Source organism: Pleurodeles waltl, chromosome 10 (assembly GCF_031143425.1).
Source record: "Pleurodeles waltl isolate 20211129_DDA chromosome 10, aPleWal1.hap1.20221129, whole genome shotgun sequence".
NCBI classification, from domain to species: domain Eukaryota; kingdom Metazoa; phylum Chordata; class Amphibia; order Caudata; family Salamandridae; genus Pleurodeles; species Pleurodeles waltl.
The window spans coordinates 90,049,059-90,065,138 of record NC_090449.1 but is presented as its reverse complement, the minus strand read 5'-3'; the positions used below and the strand labels follow the sequence as shown (position 1 = coordinate 90,065,138).

Here is a 16,080-nt window from a genome sequence, read left to right as displayed (position 1 = left end):
TTCCTTCTGTGGTGATGTTTTATGTTCCATTATCTCTTACTCTTTTAGCACAAACTGTTCTCATTCCTTTTACTAGAATATTCTTGTTTGGTGCTTTGCTGAAGACTGGCTCCAATATATGACAGTACAAACTGGAACCCCGCAATCTTTGTCTCTCCACGAGAAACATGCGTTCCTACGTTAGAGCAACTTTCTCAGAACACCAGTTTTATTATAAAACATCCCTCTGCCCCTAATACGTTAGAGGGAGGGTTCTAGCCAGAAAATGCACTGCGTGCTATCGTTTCATGCAGCTGTCTGTTGAGACTTGGCATCTTTCCATTTACATGAGAGAGGACTCTAAGTAGACCAACAGCCCTCTTCACTACTATTATATTCAGGCATGGGGAATGGTGTTGTCTTAGGTAACCTGAAGGGTTGATTAGGGTTAACACTGCTGTGCTCTAGTAGTACCTAAGTGGCATAGGCAGAAATTCTGACACTTAGCACTCTAACATTACGGTGGGACTTTTCTTGTGTTTTCAATTTCTATTTAATTGCTATTATTCGGTTTTATCATTCTAAACATTGCAGTACATGCTATTTTATCTAGAACGCAGTTGACTCAATTAAATAATTGAACCAATTTCTGCTTCTGTGTTGTCTTTGCATTTGTGAGACAAATGTAACAAAGAAAAGGATGAGATCTGTTGCACCACGACTTCCCTGAGAAATCAGAATGTCATGCGCACGGCTGCCACAAATCACCACCACTTTTAGGTGCTGTTGAGGTACTGCAAGCAGGCCGGAAAGGTTAGGATGACAGTTTTCACACGGTGTGGAATTGGACTCAGTTCCCCACAGCCTGGTAGTGCTGCCACCTGAATCCAGCAGTCTCATTATGTATAATGAGACAAACACGACAAACCGGCGTGCAGGCGTCTTGCTCCCAAAAATTCTTTCAGTTCCAGTCTAGTGCACTGTATTAACATCTGAATAAAACTGGACTTAAGTTAAAGGAGGATATCACCTTTACAAAGGGAATGTTATTTTTAAAGACTTACAGGCCTGATTCATCCTTTCAACATAACCGCTTGTTTGCAACATTTTATGGGATTAGCAAGCAAAACACAGTCTCCTAAAAGTCTGGAAACCTAATGTTTTTCTGTAAAATCTGAAAAGATTAAGCATAGTAACACACGATAAACCACTTCAAATAGTACTAAAGTTAAAATCCAATAAAATAAACAGTGATACCTGTGTTTGTCTCTGTTGTCCCTGGTGTTGCCTGTGGACTTAAATGCTCCCTAACCATCTTCTGCAAAGACCGCATGAACACAGATATCAATCTATCTATATAACCGGGGTTGTTGCTGCATGCAGACTTCAGAATCATCAATGTACCTGCAAACAGAAAAAAGTTAAGAAAAAGTTGTTTCTGTGTGCATTAGTACCAGTAGTGGGCATTATTACACAGAGCTCACATCTATTTCATGTCAGTTATTCTTATTTATTATGCATTATTAAATAAGTTACTTTCCTAAGCTATGATGAAAAATATTCTGAAATGTACTCAACTGAAGAGGTTTGTGAGGTACTATGGTAGCGAAGTTTGAGATGCTAAGTGCAAAATGGTTTGTATCTGGAATTAGGTTTTCCTTTGCTACCCACAGGGTGATCCAAAGCATAATCTAGATCCAGAAGTGTTAAATTAACTTTCAAACACTTTAGTGCAGATCTCAGAGTTGAGTTCTAACACCAATAAACACCATGTCCTATCTCACATATATTGGGGCTATCGGAACCACACTTACCTTGTGATATTTTATATGACAAATTAACTTGGGCAAAACAGTGAATGGCATGCTGGGCATTCAACACAGAAAATCTCCCCATCTAAGTCTGCTGGGAATAGTCCAGGAACAATTTAGCATTTTCAGTTTAAATATGTGATTAAAAAAAAGAGTGCCCCCCCCCCTCCAAAACCGTGAAACCACATAACTGATCAAATATCCGTCCACACCTTAGTGGTGAATGACTTGGTAACATTCTGCTGAGTTTTATCTCTCTTAAATTTCAATTCTGCAACATAAGTTGTTGCCTCTTCTGTCAAACTAACACAATTGGTGAATTTGTTCTAACAGACTTTTGAGCCAACACCATCCTTTAACTTAATGTAAGACATCGCTGTAATGTCAGTTAAACTTTGTATCGGAATGTCGTCACTAAAAGAAAGCAGCTGTCCACACTATTCTTCCAACCATCAATCCCAGCATTTTGATTTTAACCTTCTTTTTTAATGAAACACAAAGACCACTGATAACATTTGGAGCACCCCAACCACTGGCAGTTACATCTGTACTCAGTCAAACTGTTGAATAACTTTTCCCACTGAAACACAAAGCTGCACCTTGGCTGCCTCATCCTAATTCTAGTTTGTGGAATCAGAAAAACAAAGCAGCAAGGAGACGTTCTATCCTCAAGCCATGTAAAATGAATGGTTAGCGAGCACCAACGTGAACTATTTACTTGTCTTTAGAAACGCTTTTCTGGTAGATAATCTTACTGTAAATTATTTACCTTTTGAATTCTCCAGGAGCCATACTGGATGCAAATACTTTTTTCAGACACTACTCCCACACAGCGGTAGGTAGCAGGTCTGACTCTGCAGCAACCTTATCACCTCTCCAGAATAATGCCGCATACCCTCAGAGAACAGATACACATTCATTTGAAAGCAGTGAATATCAAACTTAATGACCAAATTCAGCTTACACTGTAGCATAAGAAAGGCTGCAGAAGGTAATACATATGTAAGCCCAGTCAAAAAATGAATCACAAATGGTGACTTAAAGAAGGAAAGGCACAAGCACATGGTTCCTCCACTGGCATCTGTGGCATCAGCGCCATGGTCAACGAGTGAGTGACTGGTGCAGGTCTCGGCACCAAATGGGAAGTTGAGATGGGCATCAGCCCTGGAGACTGAGCCCATCCCACAGTGGAGGTAAGAGGCACAGATTGCACTGAGGATGGATCTGTCAAAGGTAACCTCACTGGAGGCCTCCGTGGATCCTTGGGGCTTGGAGGAGCACCAGAGGGAGCTGGAAGGGGGCCAAAGATGCATAGCATTGATTCCTTGAAGACCTCGACTAGCTGCTGTGTCAGTGATTGGTCTGGGAATTCGGGTTGGATCAGATCAGCTGTGGGATCGGTTCCACGGTAGAAGACCATGGCAGAAAGGCACTCGGATGTCCAAATGACTTCTCTTGATTAGAGTGACGAGAAGATGGAGAAACAGGCTTTGATTTCTTGTGTTTTTCCTTTGACTTTCATGATGACTTAAAATGTGAAGAGGATCACTCCCAAATATGGCCTTGAGAACGGGTCCATGTCTAACCAAGACCAGCCCTTACGTGCCTACCAACAGTGTACAATGCCAAAGAGAGCTTGGCTTTGATGTCTAGGATGGCAATTTGTATGACAAACCCAAGCACTAGAAACAAACTTTTGATGTGGTTCTGTCTAAATCCTGAAATCTTTTATTGGGACATATCCTTTGCCCAATTTGAGAACAGTTAGACAGAAAATCCTGTCAGACTGAAAAGTTGAGATAGCAAGCTCTGTATTTGCATATGAAGGCACAGAAAGATAAGATCTGACCTCAGTGCATAGGTGTAGCAGTTAAATGTATCTCAACTCCATCACTTCTGGGGTGGAACAAAGACTATGCTGAGCCGCATGATGCCACTTAGCAGCATGCGGGAACACTGCTATAAAACGTTTTGAGATCTTGTCTGGTGCCTGGGGAATGTTCCAAAGGAAAAAGTTACTTACCTTCGGTAATGCCTTATGTGGTAGAGACTATATTTGCTGCAGATTCTTTAAGTTAGAATCAGCCCCAGGAATAAAGACTGGATCAGGATATTTTTTTATATGAGTAGTACCCTTGCATGCCGGTAGGTGGCATCGTTCGGCTCCGCGTGGCATTATACGCATCAAAAGGGATGTTTGCGGTGCCTATTTAGGTGCCACTGACCACTGGTGTGGAAAGCCGGGGCCCTGAAATTGAAGTATCCCTGTCCCTACAAATCAGTTCAGAGAGCATGGAAGATGGGTGGTTGGTAAGAAATCTGATCTAGATATAGGCCCTCATTCCAACCCTGGCGGTCATAGACCGCCAGGGTGGCTGATGACGGAAGCACCGCCAACAGGCTGGCGGTGCTTCAAACGTCATTCCGACCGCGGCGGTACAGCCGCGGTCGCCCAGCCGGGTCCAGCGGTTTCCCGCCGGATTAACCCCGGCTAGGAGAATCCTCCATGGCGGCACTGCAAGCAGCGCCGCCATGGGGATTCTGACCCCCTTCCCGCCAGCCTGTCTCTGGCGGTTTTCACCGCCAGGAACAGGATGGCGGGAACGGGTGTCCTGGGGCCCCTGGGGGCCCCCTAACAGGGCCCCATGAAGCTTTTCACTGTCTGCTTAGCAGTCAGTGAAAAGCGCGACGGGTGCAACTGCACCCGTCGCACACCTGCAACACCGAGGCCGGCTCCGAGGCCTCTTTCCCGCTGGGCCGGCGGGCGCTATATTGGCTAGCGCCCGCCGGCCCAGCAGCAAAGTCAGAATGGCCCCAGCGGTCTTCTGACCGCGGAGCGGCCATATGGCGGTTCCCGCCAGGCGGGCGGCGTCTGCTGCCCGCCGGGGTCGGAATGACCCCCATAGCAGATAAGGCGTGACCAAAGACTTCTAGCAAAGAGGAAAAGCCTCTCTGAGCGAGAGCGGTCTTGGAAATACCAGCGTGCAGAGCTGCTGACATTGCACGTTCTCAGCAGTGGTGAATAGATCTAACCAAGGATCTTCCCATTGCTAAAACAGACCTTGAAGCACCTCTGGATGGAGATGCCACTTGTGATCAGCTAGGAATCTTTGACCGAGTTAGTCCGCCCTGGCCTTCAGAGAGCTTACCAGGTGTTGAACCAAGAGGGAAATACCCAGACGTTCCAGCCGTGTGGAGAGATGCTGTGTGCCTCTTGATAAAGGGCCCACGACCCCCACCCTATTTGTTGCAGTACCATATGGTGGCAGTGTTCTCTGTGAACTTCCCTTGATGGAGAGTAGAAAGGCTTTCACTGCTGATCGGATCGCATGGAGCTCCAACAGGTTGATGTGGAGTCTGGATCCTGTCGGAGACCAGAGTCTTCTGATTACCTCACCCAGGTGGTCGCCCCATTCCAGAAAAAACACGTCTGTCGCCACTGTGAGAGCTGGTTGGTGACAGTCTGCCCACGACCACATTGCGGTTCATTAGCCACCACTGCAGATCTGCTGCAGTTCCAAGATCTGGACCATGTCGGAGAGGATCCCCTGATGCTGCACACACTGGAACGTCAGGTCACACTGCAGAGCCTGAATATGCCAGAGGGCATGAATCACCAGCAAGATGCAGGAGGCCATGAGTCCCAGGAGTCTCATAGTCAGTCTTGCTGAAAATCCAGGATAGAAGCTGAAACACCAGTATCATAGCCTGAAAATCCTAGACCCGATGTTCAGAAGGTTAAACTTGAAACAGCAGTCGTGTCCAGAACAGATACAATAAAGGGAGCATCTGAGAGAAGTGAGGTGTGACTTGGCACAGTGATGTGAACCCCAGCGAGTGCCAGAGGTCTGCCATAGTCTGGAGGTGGGAGAGGACAGCCTGGGTAGGCCTGCCTTCAACAGTCAGTTGTTGAGATAGGGGAGGAGTGGCATCCCTGATCTCCGCAGATGAGCTGCAACTACCACCATCACACCTTGGTGAACACCTAAGGGGGCGCTGGTAAGGTCAAATGGAAGTACAGTGAACTGAAAGTGCTTGTGGCCTACAGGAACCACAGGTAAAGCTTGTGGCCAGGCAGGACGGGAATGTGAAAGTAATTGTCCTGTAAGTCCAACTCTACCATCTAGTCTGCTGGGTCCAGGTCAGACAGGACCTGAGCTACAGTGGGCATTTTGAACTTCTTCTTGAAGAAGAAATTGAGAGAGAGAGTAGGTCTAGGGTAGGACAAAGGCCTCGGTCTTTTTTTGGCACCAAGAAGTAGCGGGAATAGCAACCATGACCCATTTCTGGTATCAGCATCCTTCTCCATGGCTGCGCTGGCAAGGGAGCTGCGACTTCCTGGCGGAGAAGTGATAGGTTATCCTCCCTGAGCTGGCCATAAGTGTGTGGCATATGGGGATGGGTTGTCACAAAGAGGGAGGGTGTAGCCCATTCGGATGATATGCAAAACCTACCTGTGCACTGTGATGGACCGGGGCAGGTGATGACAAATTTGGCAACCAACTGGATGCCCGTGATGATAAGAGGGAGGATTTGAAGGCTGTAGTTTCCAGAGGGGTGGTGTACTGGCCCGACCACTGGCTGCCCGACTCTCGAGGTCTGTGGGTACCAGTAGCTTGGCCATGCAGAGGTTGGGGAGCATGCACATCGTGGTGGCTGGGAGGGGAAAGGTGTGGTTGGAAGCTTCTTCTGTGGCCACAAAAGGAGTGAGAGGTAGATTGTGGGTAACGAAGAGCTAGGGAAAGACTCAAAGACATGGCTGTAGCCCTACTATTCTTAAAGAACCCCAGCGCAGAGTTTACACTGTCTCGGAAGAGGCGGGAGCCATCAAAAGACATGTCCTTTAGAGATGATTGAACATCCCCAGTAAAGCAGACGTTCTTAAACAAGTGTGGCGCCCTAAGGCGACTGTAGATGAAACCCCTCTTCCCAGTGAGTTGGGGGTGGTGTCCTGTCCACATCTTAATGTGAGTCTCTCCCCTTAGCAACAGCCTCAGAAATTACAGCCCATGCATCCTCCAAAACTGATGGCAGCACTTGCGAAACAGTATCCCACAGTGTGTGGGAAGAATGGCCCAAAAGCCATGCGTTGCTAACAGACTGCAGTGCCAGATTGGTCGAAGAAAATATCTTCTTTCCTAACGTGTCCAACCTCTTGGATTCCCTCTTTGGGGGTGCAGAAGAAAATGCACCAGGATGTATGTGAAACTTAGAGGATTGGATTACCAAGCTCTCTGGGGTAGGATGCTGGGGAGAAAGTTTGCCTACTGCCACCACCCTGCTCCAGAGTGGCCAATCGTCCTAGTCATAGGAGCCCCTGTGCAGGGCTTGGACCAACTCACAAGGAGGACGTTTATGACACCTTTGTTGAATGGGAATAGCAAGACTGACGGGGACACACTTGCCTGTCAAGACATTAGTCTTGCCTGTCACTGAGGGTAACTGAAGGTCAAGGACCTAAGACACCCTCCACTGAGAATGACGCAGATCTAGTCTGACGCCTGGAGCTAATTCTAAGGTAAGGATCCTGCAGCTAGAAGTCTAGCAAATAAGAGGAATCTGTGGTTATTCAGGACCTGGATACCCTGACTGATGGCAAGTAGTACTCGACAAATTCACCTTATATTACAATACATATATTTCCATCAGAAATCAGCCAAGATCTACTTCTGTGAGGCAATGTTCAGCCCATAACTCAGGGAGGAATGGTGTTGTCGCCCAGTTACATGATGCCTGCTACCAGCACACAAAGGAATTGCTGGATAAAATTCTCTGGATCCAATCTGGTGCCTGGGGCTATTATCAAGGTGAGGAATCTACAGCTGGAAGTAGCCGTAAAATTGTGTTAGATGGAAAGATCTTCTGCATGATTAAAGACATTTACACCTGCCCTGAGCACACAACTGTACTGTTGTCTGGATCCCTAATACTGACTTTTGTCATAGATTAACACAGACCTATCCCACAAATTGCAGTGTTGTTGGACCGAGGGAGGGCATCCAAAGCGCTACCCTCATGGTTGGGGAAAGGCTACTGACTTCACCCAGAGTTCAGAAATACAAGCTTAGTGGTGGCAGCGTACTATGTGGTGAGCACTGGTAGTGAACAGTACCTTTTTATCTTCTGGCCTACAGGGTCACTCACCTTTTTGAAAGTTCAGCTGCTGTGAGCTTAACTCACCCATGATCTACCTCAGGTAGATGTGAAGTGCTGCGCAGTGCAGGAGTAGTGGCCCGGGGCAGGATGTGTGTGTGCCTGGAAAGGGTACAGTACAGGGATAGAGCAGTGCTGTGTAGTACATGTGGGATCAGTGCATGTGCTGAGTGTACATAGGTTTGTGAGGAGTACATGACATGAACAATGTAGTGCTGTACAGTGCATGCGCAATGTAAGCATGTGCTAGGTGTAAGTGTGCTTGCATGAAGTACAGTACATGAAGGATGAATGCTGTTCAGCGCGTACATGATGTGTGCATTTGTAAACAGCACACCCTGATACAGTATACAAAAGCTTAAGTGCTGAATAGTGAATGGTGTACTGAATGTATGTGTACTTGTAACGGTACAATGCATGGAGGTAACATTGTTGGACAGTAAGTGTACTAGGAGTGTACACTGAGTAAATGTGCCTGAAATGGTACATTACATTAAGGTCCAATTTTGGGAAGCCTAGGATTGCAGACACAGGTTAAGACATGAGGAGGGCAGGAACTACCCCCACTGCCACTGCCTCCAAACAAATGTGTGTATTGCTGCTGTAGGAAAGTACCCTCTTTCTTGGCATGGTTACCCCCATATTCTGCCTGTTGTCAGTATGTTTGTGTCTACTGGGAGCCTGCTAACCAGGACCCCAGAAGTTTTGCTATCTCCTCTGAATTGTACCTTTTCTTCCCACAATTGGCATACTGGTCACCCCATGAAAGTCCCTAGTATATGGTACCTAGGTAATCAGGGCATTGGGGTCCCAGGCGATCCCTATGGGCTGCAGCAGGCATTCTACCACTCATAGGGAGCCCATGCAATGGGTTCTGCAGGCCTGCTATTGCAGGCTGCGTGAAACGGATGCACGCACCTGTTTTCACTATAGGCCACTACACTAGGTCACTATAAGTCACCCCTATGGTACGCCCTCTCAGCCCAGAGGGCAGGGTGCAGGTACTCATCTGTGAGGGCACCCATGCACTAGCAGAGGTGCCCCCACAAAGTCCAAATCCATTTCCTGGACTTTATGAGTGCAGGGACACCATTTTACGCGTGTACTGGACTTAGGTCACTACCTATGTCCAGCTACATAATGGTGACACCAAACCTGGGCATGTTTGGTATCAAACACGTCAGAATCATACCCCAATACTTTTGTAAGTATAGTAAGTATGATTCCATGCAATCTGGGGGCTCCTTAGGGGACCCGCAGCATTTCTACCACCAGTCTTACAGGGCTTTTCGGACAGCCCAGCTGCTGGCACCTCTCAGCCAGATTTCTGCGCTCATGCTTCTAGATCTGATCAAGCCCAGGAAGGCAGAACTAATGATTTCATTTGGAAGAGGGAAGTAACACCCTCTCCCTTTGGAAATAGGTGTGACTGGCCAGGGAGGGGTAGCCTCCCTGAGCCACTGGTTTGCTTTGAGGGGGCATATTTGGTGCCCTCCATGCCTCAACCAGTCCACACCGGTTCAGGGATCACCCCCCCATCGTCTCTGCTGTGGCCGAAACTGGACAATGGAAAGCGGTGTGACCACTCCCCTGTCCATCACCACCCCATGGGTGGCGCCCAGAGCTCCTCCAGAGGTTCCCTTGGTTCTGGCCATTATGATTCCAAGGTTGGCAGCGAACTCTGGGACCGTCTGAGTGACCAGGCCAGGCAGGTGACATCAGAGCCCCCTCCCGATAGGTGCTTACCTGGCTAGGTGACCAAGCCCCCTTTCAGAGCTTTTTAGGGTCTCTCTCTTGGGTGGATCCTTAGATTCGGCTTGCAAGATTCCAGCAGGACTCCTCTGATACCTCTGTTTTGACTTCTGGCCACTGGAACCGTGACTGGACCTTCCAGGAACCGACAAACGCTGCTACAACAAAGACGACTCTTCTGCAACTTTGTTTCCACGTCTCCTGCCAGCCTGGCAACATTTCCCCGGCCGTGCATCCTCAGAAGACTACACCTCTTCAGCCTGCACAAGAAGAGGGAATCTCCTTTGGAGTGAAGGAGTCACTTCCCTGCAACCGCAGGCACCTACAGTAAGCAACGACCGGCTGCATGGATCTCCCCTCATCTTGAGCTGTGTGGATCCTGCATCACAGGTGGTGGTCCAGAGTAGTCCTCTTGGCCTCTCTGCCAGCTGTCCAACTTTGGTGGAGGTAAGCCTTCCCACACAGGACACTACCCTCGTGCACCGCATCTCCTGCAGCTGCCAAGGCTTGTTTGCATCTCCTTCAAGGGATCTTCAGGCGACATGTAGCTCCAGCCCCAAGCACTCCGTCCTGTGAAGCACAGCCTCCTGCATGGTTCTCCTGCGGTTTTGGATCATCTTTTGTAGTGCTGCGTGGGCTTCTTCTGTGACTCCTGTGTCCCAGTCCTGTGGGTGCTGCCTCTGCTCCTGTGGACTCTGCAACACTGAAGGTCCCCTGCAACTCCCCCTCCTGGGTTAAGTCCTCCTGGACCTTGATGGTCCCCGGCAGCATCCCTTTTCCAATAACCGTGAGTTTGCCTTTGCCAAGGCTTGTTGGTGGAATTCCTACACCAACACCCATTTGCAATCTTCCTTCCAGCGTGGGACACCATCTGCATCCCTCAGGAACTCTTCTCCGTCTCCAGGGCTGCAGTTCTGACCTGTTCTTCATCACCGTCGACCAACTCCTGTAACTACAGCTGGGTGGGTAGTAGCTCCTACTCCTCCTGGACTCCACTGTGACTCTTGGACTTGGTCCCCACTCTCCATGGTTTTCTTTCTTCAGGTATCCACTGCTGGTTTTCTTGCAGTGTTGTCTGGGTGTCTATTTCTTCTTTTGCCCCTTTTGAGTGGTTTGGGGGAAATCCAGTAATTTACTCCTGCATTCCTGGTCACTGGGGGGTACTGTGTAACTTACCTCTGAGATTTTCTAGTACTCCCAGCTCCCCTCTACACATCTTACTTACCTAGGTTGAAGTACCTTATTTGCATTCCATTTTTTTAGTATATGGTTTGTGCTCCCCCAGGGACACTATTGGTTATTGCTATTTGCACTGTTTTCTAACCATTTCTATGCCTGTTTATGATTACTAGTGTATATATTTAGAGTATTACTTACCTCCTAAGGGTGGGGTCTCTTTCTAGTATTTTGTAGTGATTTGTTAAAAATAAAATTAAAAAAGTACCTTTTATTTTTGTACAACCGAGTGTTTTCTTGCATGTGTGTAAGTGCTGTGTGACTACAGTGGTTTGAGCTTTGCCTGTCTCCTAGATAAGCCTTGGCTGCTCATCCACAGCTACCTATAAAGAGTGTGGCTTCTAGGCACTGCCTACACTTCACTAAGGAGGGAGTAACTTAGGTATCCACCACACACCAGGCCAGCTTCCTACAGCTGCATTCCTGTGAGCCGGGTGGGACACACACTGGAGGAGGAAGGGACCCCACCCATTTACACTTCAAAGGCTCCTCTAAGATTCAGTGACTGGTCACAATGAAGGGGCCTGGAAACATCTCAGGAAGGCAGACTGGGCTGATAATGGAATCATAAAGTGTAGAGCCGACAGCCTAAGATTACCCTTCTGAGGCACGTATCACTGTGGCGGACATCCAGCTTTGAATTCAAGTCACTCTCATGAATTGTGTTGTGGGGCAATCAGCTTCAGAGCCATGCCTCCTGTGACAGCCATCCTTTCACGGGGAAAGAAGAAAAGGAGAAGTGTACACTTCAAAAGAAACGTAACCCCAACATAATACTTCAAAGACTCATGTCTTTAATCATATATTGGTATTGAGAAATGGACCATAAGAAGGGTAGGTTAAGACCCTAAATCTTGTCACCTGCCAAGCAGCCAGAAGGGCTATGTGAGAAGGGTAATAAGCTCTGCAAGACTTCTGCCTATGACCAGGACTGGGGGCCAAGGCCGGCTAGTCTCTCTGCTGGGTGTCGGGCCATCACTCAGGGAAAACCAATATCACTTGCCCTGGAACACAAGCATCTGCCTGCTTGACAAGTCCTTTGTACACTGTGAAGAAGAGAAAGCGTTGGAGGAAGTGGGGTCCAGTGAGGACTTCTACAGAGAGGACTCCTTGTGCAAGCTGTGAGGAGAACAGCTGCTTATCGATTGGGCTGTTGCCTGTGTGCTCGAATGTAACGTGGTACCCCATTGACAAGAGACGCTGCCGGTACCACTGTGGCTAAGTGCTCAGGTTGTGGTCTGGACAACAGGATTACCTCCATGGCCAGTGGGTCAAGACCACCAACCACACCCTACTGCTTCTCCGAGGTTTGTAGGGCGACACTGAAGATGTTGCACCTTTGTTGGTGCTCAAGTTGAGAGCCAAAGAATCTCTCTCCCACCCCACCTTACCTCTTGTTGGAGATCGGGAACAGCTCCAATTGCTGGATGAGCTGCCAAAGGTGCTCGAAGAAGACAGCCTGTGAGTTCCGGGTGCTGCAGTGTGAACTGCACGCAGCCTGTCTGCCCTGAATAGGATCTGGGTCCAAGGCAACTCACAGAGAGGGCACTCTGCACCGCAGAAGACTTCTATACTGCCAGAGTTTAAGACTGGCAATGGGCCTGGGGGACTCACAGCTAATGGTGCTGCAACACCATAGACACTTTTGACTAATAAAAAAAAAAGAATCAAAAAGGAACTCTAATGTACGGCCTACTAGTACACATTCCCTGTTTGTGGCCACCAGTGAATAGGGAATAACCCCAAGCATGGTAAAGTAGACGGTGGGACAAGGATTTTCCTGGCAACTACTATAGCCCCGATTGCAAGATAAGTGTGTTATTGCATATGAGCTTACCATTGCATGGGTAGAGTTAAAAATAAAATACTTCTTTTTCTTATAAAGGTACGTAATGGACTGGGCACTGATTTACTGTTTGTACTGTGTGCACTTTGAGTTACGAGTCGTGTTATCTTGCCTAAATCTACACTGCTGCCACCCCCACCAGCTTCCCCCTGCTACCGAGGGAGCCTTTGACTGCTTGTCCACAGCTACCACAGAGAGACAAGTGCATAAGTGCCACTTGCCCAGTTGCTTAGTATCCATAGTAGGTCAGGTCTTGGGATATCAGGAGTCAAAGGCCTCAATTACCATGGTTGGCCCCAGTTGCCCCTGCATGCTTCCAATGGCCCAGTGAAAGGGGCGCTGACAAAAGGCTGTAAAGCAGCAGTATTGTTTTGTCATTCTTATTAAGAGGAACTGTAACAAAGAAGTATTTTTCTTGCATAGTTTCTCTAAGTACAGCATAAACAATTTGTTCAGTAATTTAATATAGGGTTACTGTGAATACTGTATGAATCTACCAAAGGGAGTTAAAAAGTGGTGTTCAAATTTCAATATTTAATAATCCAATTTGGTTGGTGGTTTGACTTAACCACATTAGGAATAGACCGAGAAAGTGTAAGCTATATACTTAAAAGAATGCACATGTTCTGGAGTAAAAATACTCCTTTAAGATCTAACCTTGGAAGGCCTTGGAGGAATGATTAAAGAAAAAGTGCATCTTTCTCGGTTAGTGTGTTCTACAGCACATCCTGACATCTGACAAATAGGCAATTCCCAAAGTGAAATTACATCTGTCTACCTAGATCACAAAGGAGGATTGTGAAGGACATTTGCCATTTAAAGGAGCAGGCTTTCCAAATGTGTACAATGGTGAGGCTGCTTTATTGACAGAACCAATTTGGTACCAGAATTTGCATGGGCTGACTTGGCAACGTGCCCATCACTTTGGCCCTAATCCTTACTGAGGCTCTACTGTTTTAACATGGTGTACTACTTGAGATACTAAAGGCTAAGACTGGGGCTGCAATTTATACTGTGTACAACTAGAATAATATGTTTTTCCTATGCAAGAATCACACTAGAAGCATAAGGAAAATGACACCTGACACTAATCCTATAGCTCCCTTTGTATTCATTTATGTGAGAACTACCACTTAGAACCAGGAAGTTCCCCCAGGAAAGTGGATAATACAATAAGATATACCAATTAGGATCTACACGATAATATGACTGTCCAAGAAAAGTGGCAAAAGGGAGGGCACCGCAACTCCTGTCAGAAGCTGACCTTCATTCATATGGCCTTCCATCTGAGGAAAGACGCATAATAGAAAAATACTGCAATAAAATTGATTTTGGAGTTAAGGTAAAAAAATAAGTTATCGGCATAATGGATAATTCAGGGGGAGTTTTTCATGTAGCAGTGGAACATTCACTTACTTAGGAATCACGTGAATCTAAAACACAAACGTATTAAGAGATGAAAACTTCGGGGCACCTATTTAATGAGACAAAGAATGTGACAAAACTGTCCAAAACAGGCATTATAGAACGGTTTGAAAAAAAAAAAGAAAAAAAAACACAGAATCAGAAAAGTGAAAAATGGATCACCAGATCCAAAAGGCTTAAGCACTGTGCATAACATTCAGTGTTAGCTCCCAGCGCTTGTTCTCTCATCATGACCATGCAGTACCCTCTTCCAGAACATTGAGGATTTCAGCAGGGATGACCTACTTTAACTATATTTCTAGTGGACACTGTTTACCTATAAATCCCTCACTTCTTTAATGCCTTCAGGCATTAGACTTTTTAATGAAACTTGTAAGTGCTCTCCTGCACCGGCAGGTGGCACCACGGTTCCCGTTTCAACTCTGGGAAACACTCTACAAAATTGCCAGGCTTCAAAAGTTGCCTTATCTTGTGGAAAACATGATATCACTATGAGATGCAAACAAAATCTGCCGATTGTGCCTATGCATGACTAATTCATGCAAAATTATCAAGGAAGAGGAGGCTATAAACATTCGGACTTAGATGACCAAGTTAAGAGGGGTCACTCCAGTTCACCACCTGCCCTGCTATGACTCACCTTTGATGGGCAAATCCTAAAGGATTACCTCTTCCATAGATAGAGAGAAAAATGCAAGAGGGCAATAAGATCCCTTGCCTTTCCAATTTTAAAGGTAGGTGTCACAACTGGCGAGACTGTTCCAAATTTTGACATTGACTTCGGAGCCCAACTGAGTGGAGTGACTATCACTGGGTTCAGGCCCAGGGCCATCTTCTGCCCTGCTGCAAGACCCTGGAGCTAAACAACGGATTGGGCTCCCCTCTAAAAACGTTTTTGGAAAGGGATCATGCAGTTTTTTAAGTTAGGGGTAGGCCTGTGGCTCCTAGGGAAGGTTTTTCCATTAACATCTTCAAGTCACCATCTTTAAATGTCCCAGAATGTTGTGGAGGAGGATTAAGTTAGGGGTGAAGTGATGATGTGGCACCCTCGGACTGGGCAGATGTGTCCCCCTTACACAACTTTGCATCCCCGCATAAAACCCTGGCACAAGGTTAAGATACAGTACAGAACTCACTGGACCAGGTAGCGAAGCTACAGAAAAAAAGCTCAACTGGAAGGAGAAGCCATCTGACTCCACTGCAAGAATGGAATTATGGTCTTTGGCTCCAACTGGCACCTAGGACTATTAGATATTCTCTAGGACCAGTGGTGCTAACCCTCTTATGCACTCTGCAGAATAGTAGAGGGGGGGGACCTGCTTGTAGATAGATAGTTCCCATGGGAATTCGGTGGAATGGTCCTGCAAAAGGATAACCTCCAACAGGATTGGGCCACTGACTCCCTTGAGACACAGATGCCTGGAAGATGGAAAGCCATGGGGCCTGGCAGAGCGAAAGGGAGGGGGTTCTACTGGCAAGCTAAATAGGGGCTGAAAAGGGTGTCATCAGGTGAAGCCAGATGCCAGACCACCCAGGCAGTGGACCAGTCCAGCAACAGCAACCTTAAAAATGCAGCTCCGCAACAGAAGTATAATTTTGAGGCTAGGAGTCTTAAAGTGTTGTGTAGCCATTTTAGTTATAGCTCCATGCACGTTAGTTTAACACACTAGGCCGCTGTGCACTTCGACCTAGACATATTTTATTCGGCTTCGCATTGTTATGTTTACAATAACCAGTTTTACGGTCTTGTTTTATTTTCATCTATCTAACTGTTTTTGCTTAGCCCAGCACTGTCAAGGCTACCGTTTCGTACATTGCCGGTGAATGTTGTAGAAGTTTAGTCTCCAACATTCATAGAAAATACACATCCTTACATAG

At 46.9% G+C, this 16,080-nt stretch overlaps 1 protein-coding gene across 3 annotated transcripts in view; it reads right to left on the bottom strand.

Moving 5' to 3' along the window:
* TRRAP (transformation/transcription domain associated protein) overlaps window positions 1–16,080 on the bottom strand; it is a 1,102,174-nt gene that overhangs the window by 298,490 nt on the left and 787,604 nt on the right. For all 3 annotated transcript variants that reach the window (XM_069209830.1, XM_069209829.1, XM_069209828.1), the window contains one exon: window positions 1,237–1,383. In XM_069209830.1, coding sequence (XP_069065931.1) covers window positions 1,237–1,383 — 147 coding nt within the window. The remainder of the gene's footprint in view (window positions 1–1,236; window positions 1,384–16,080) is intronic.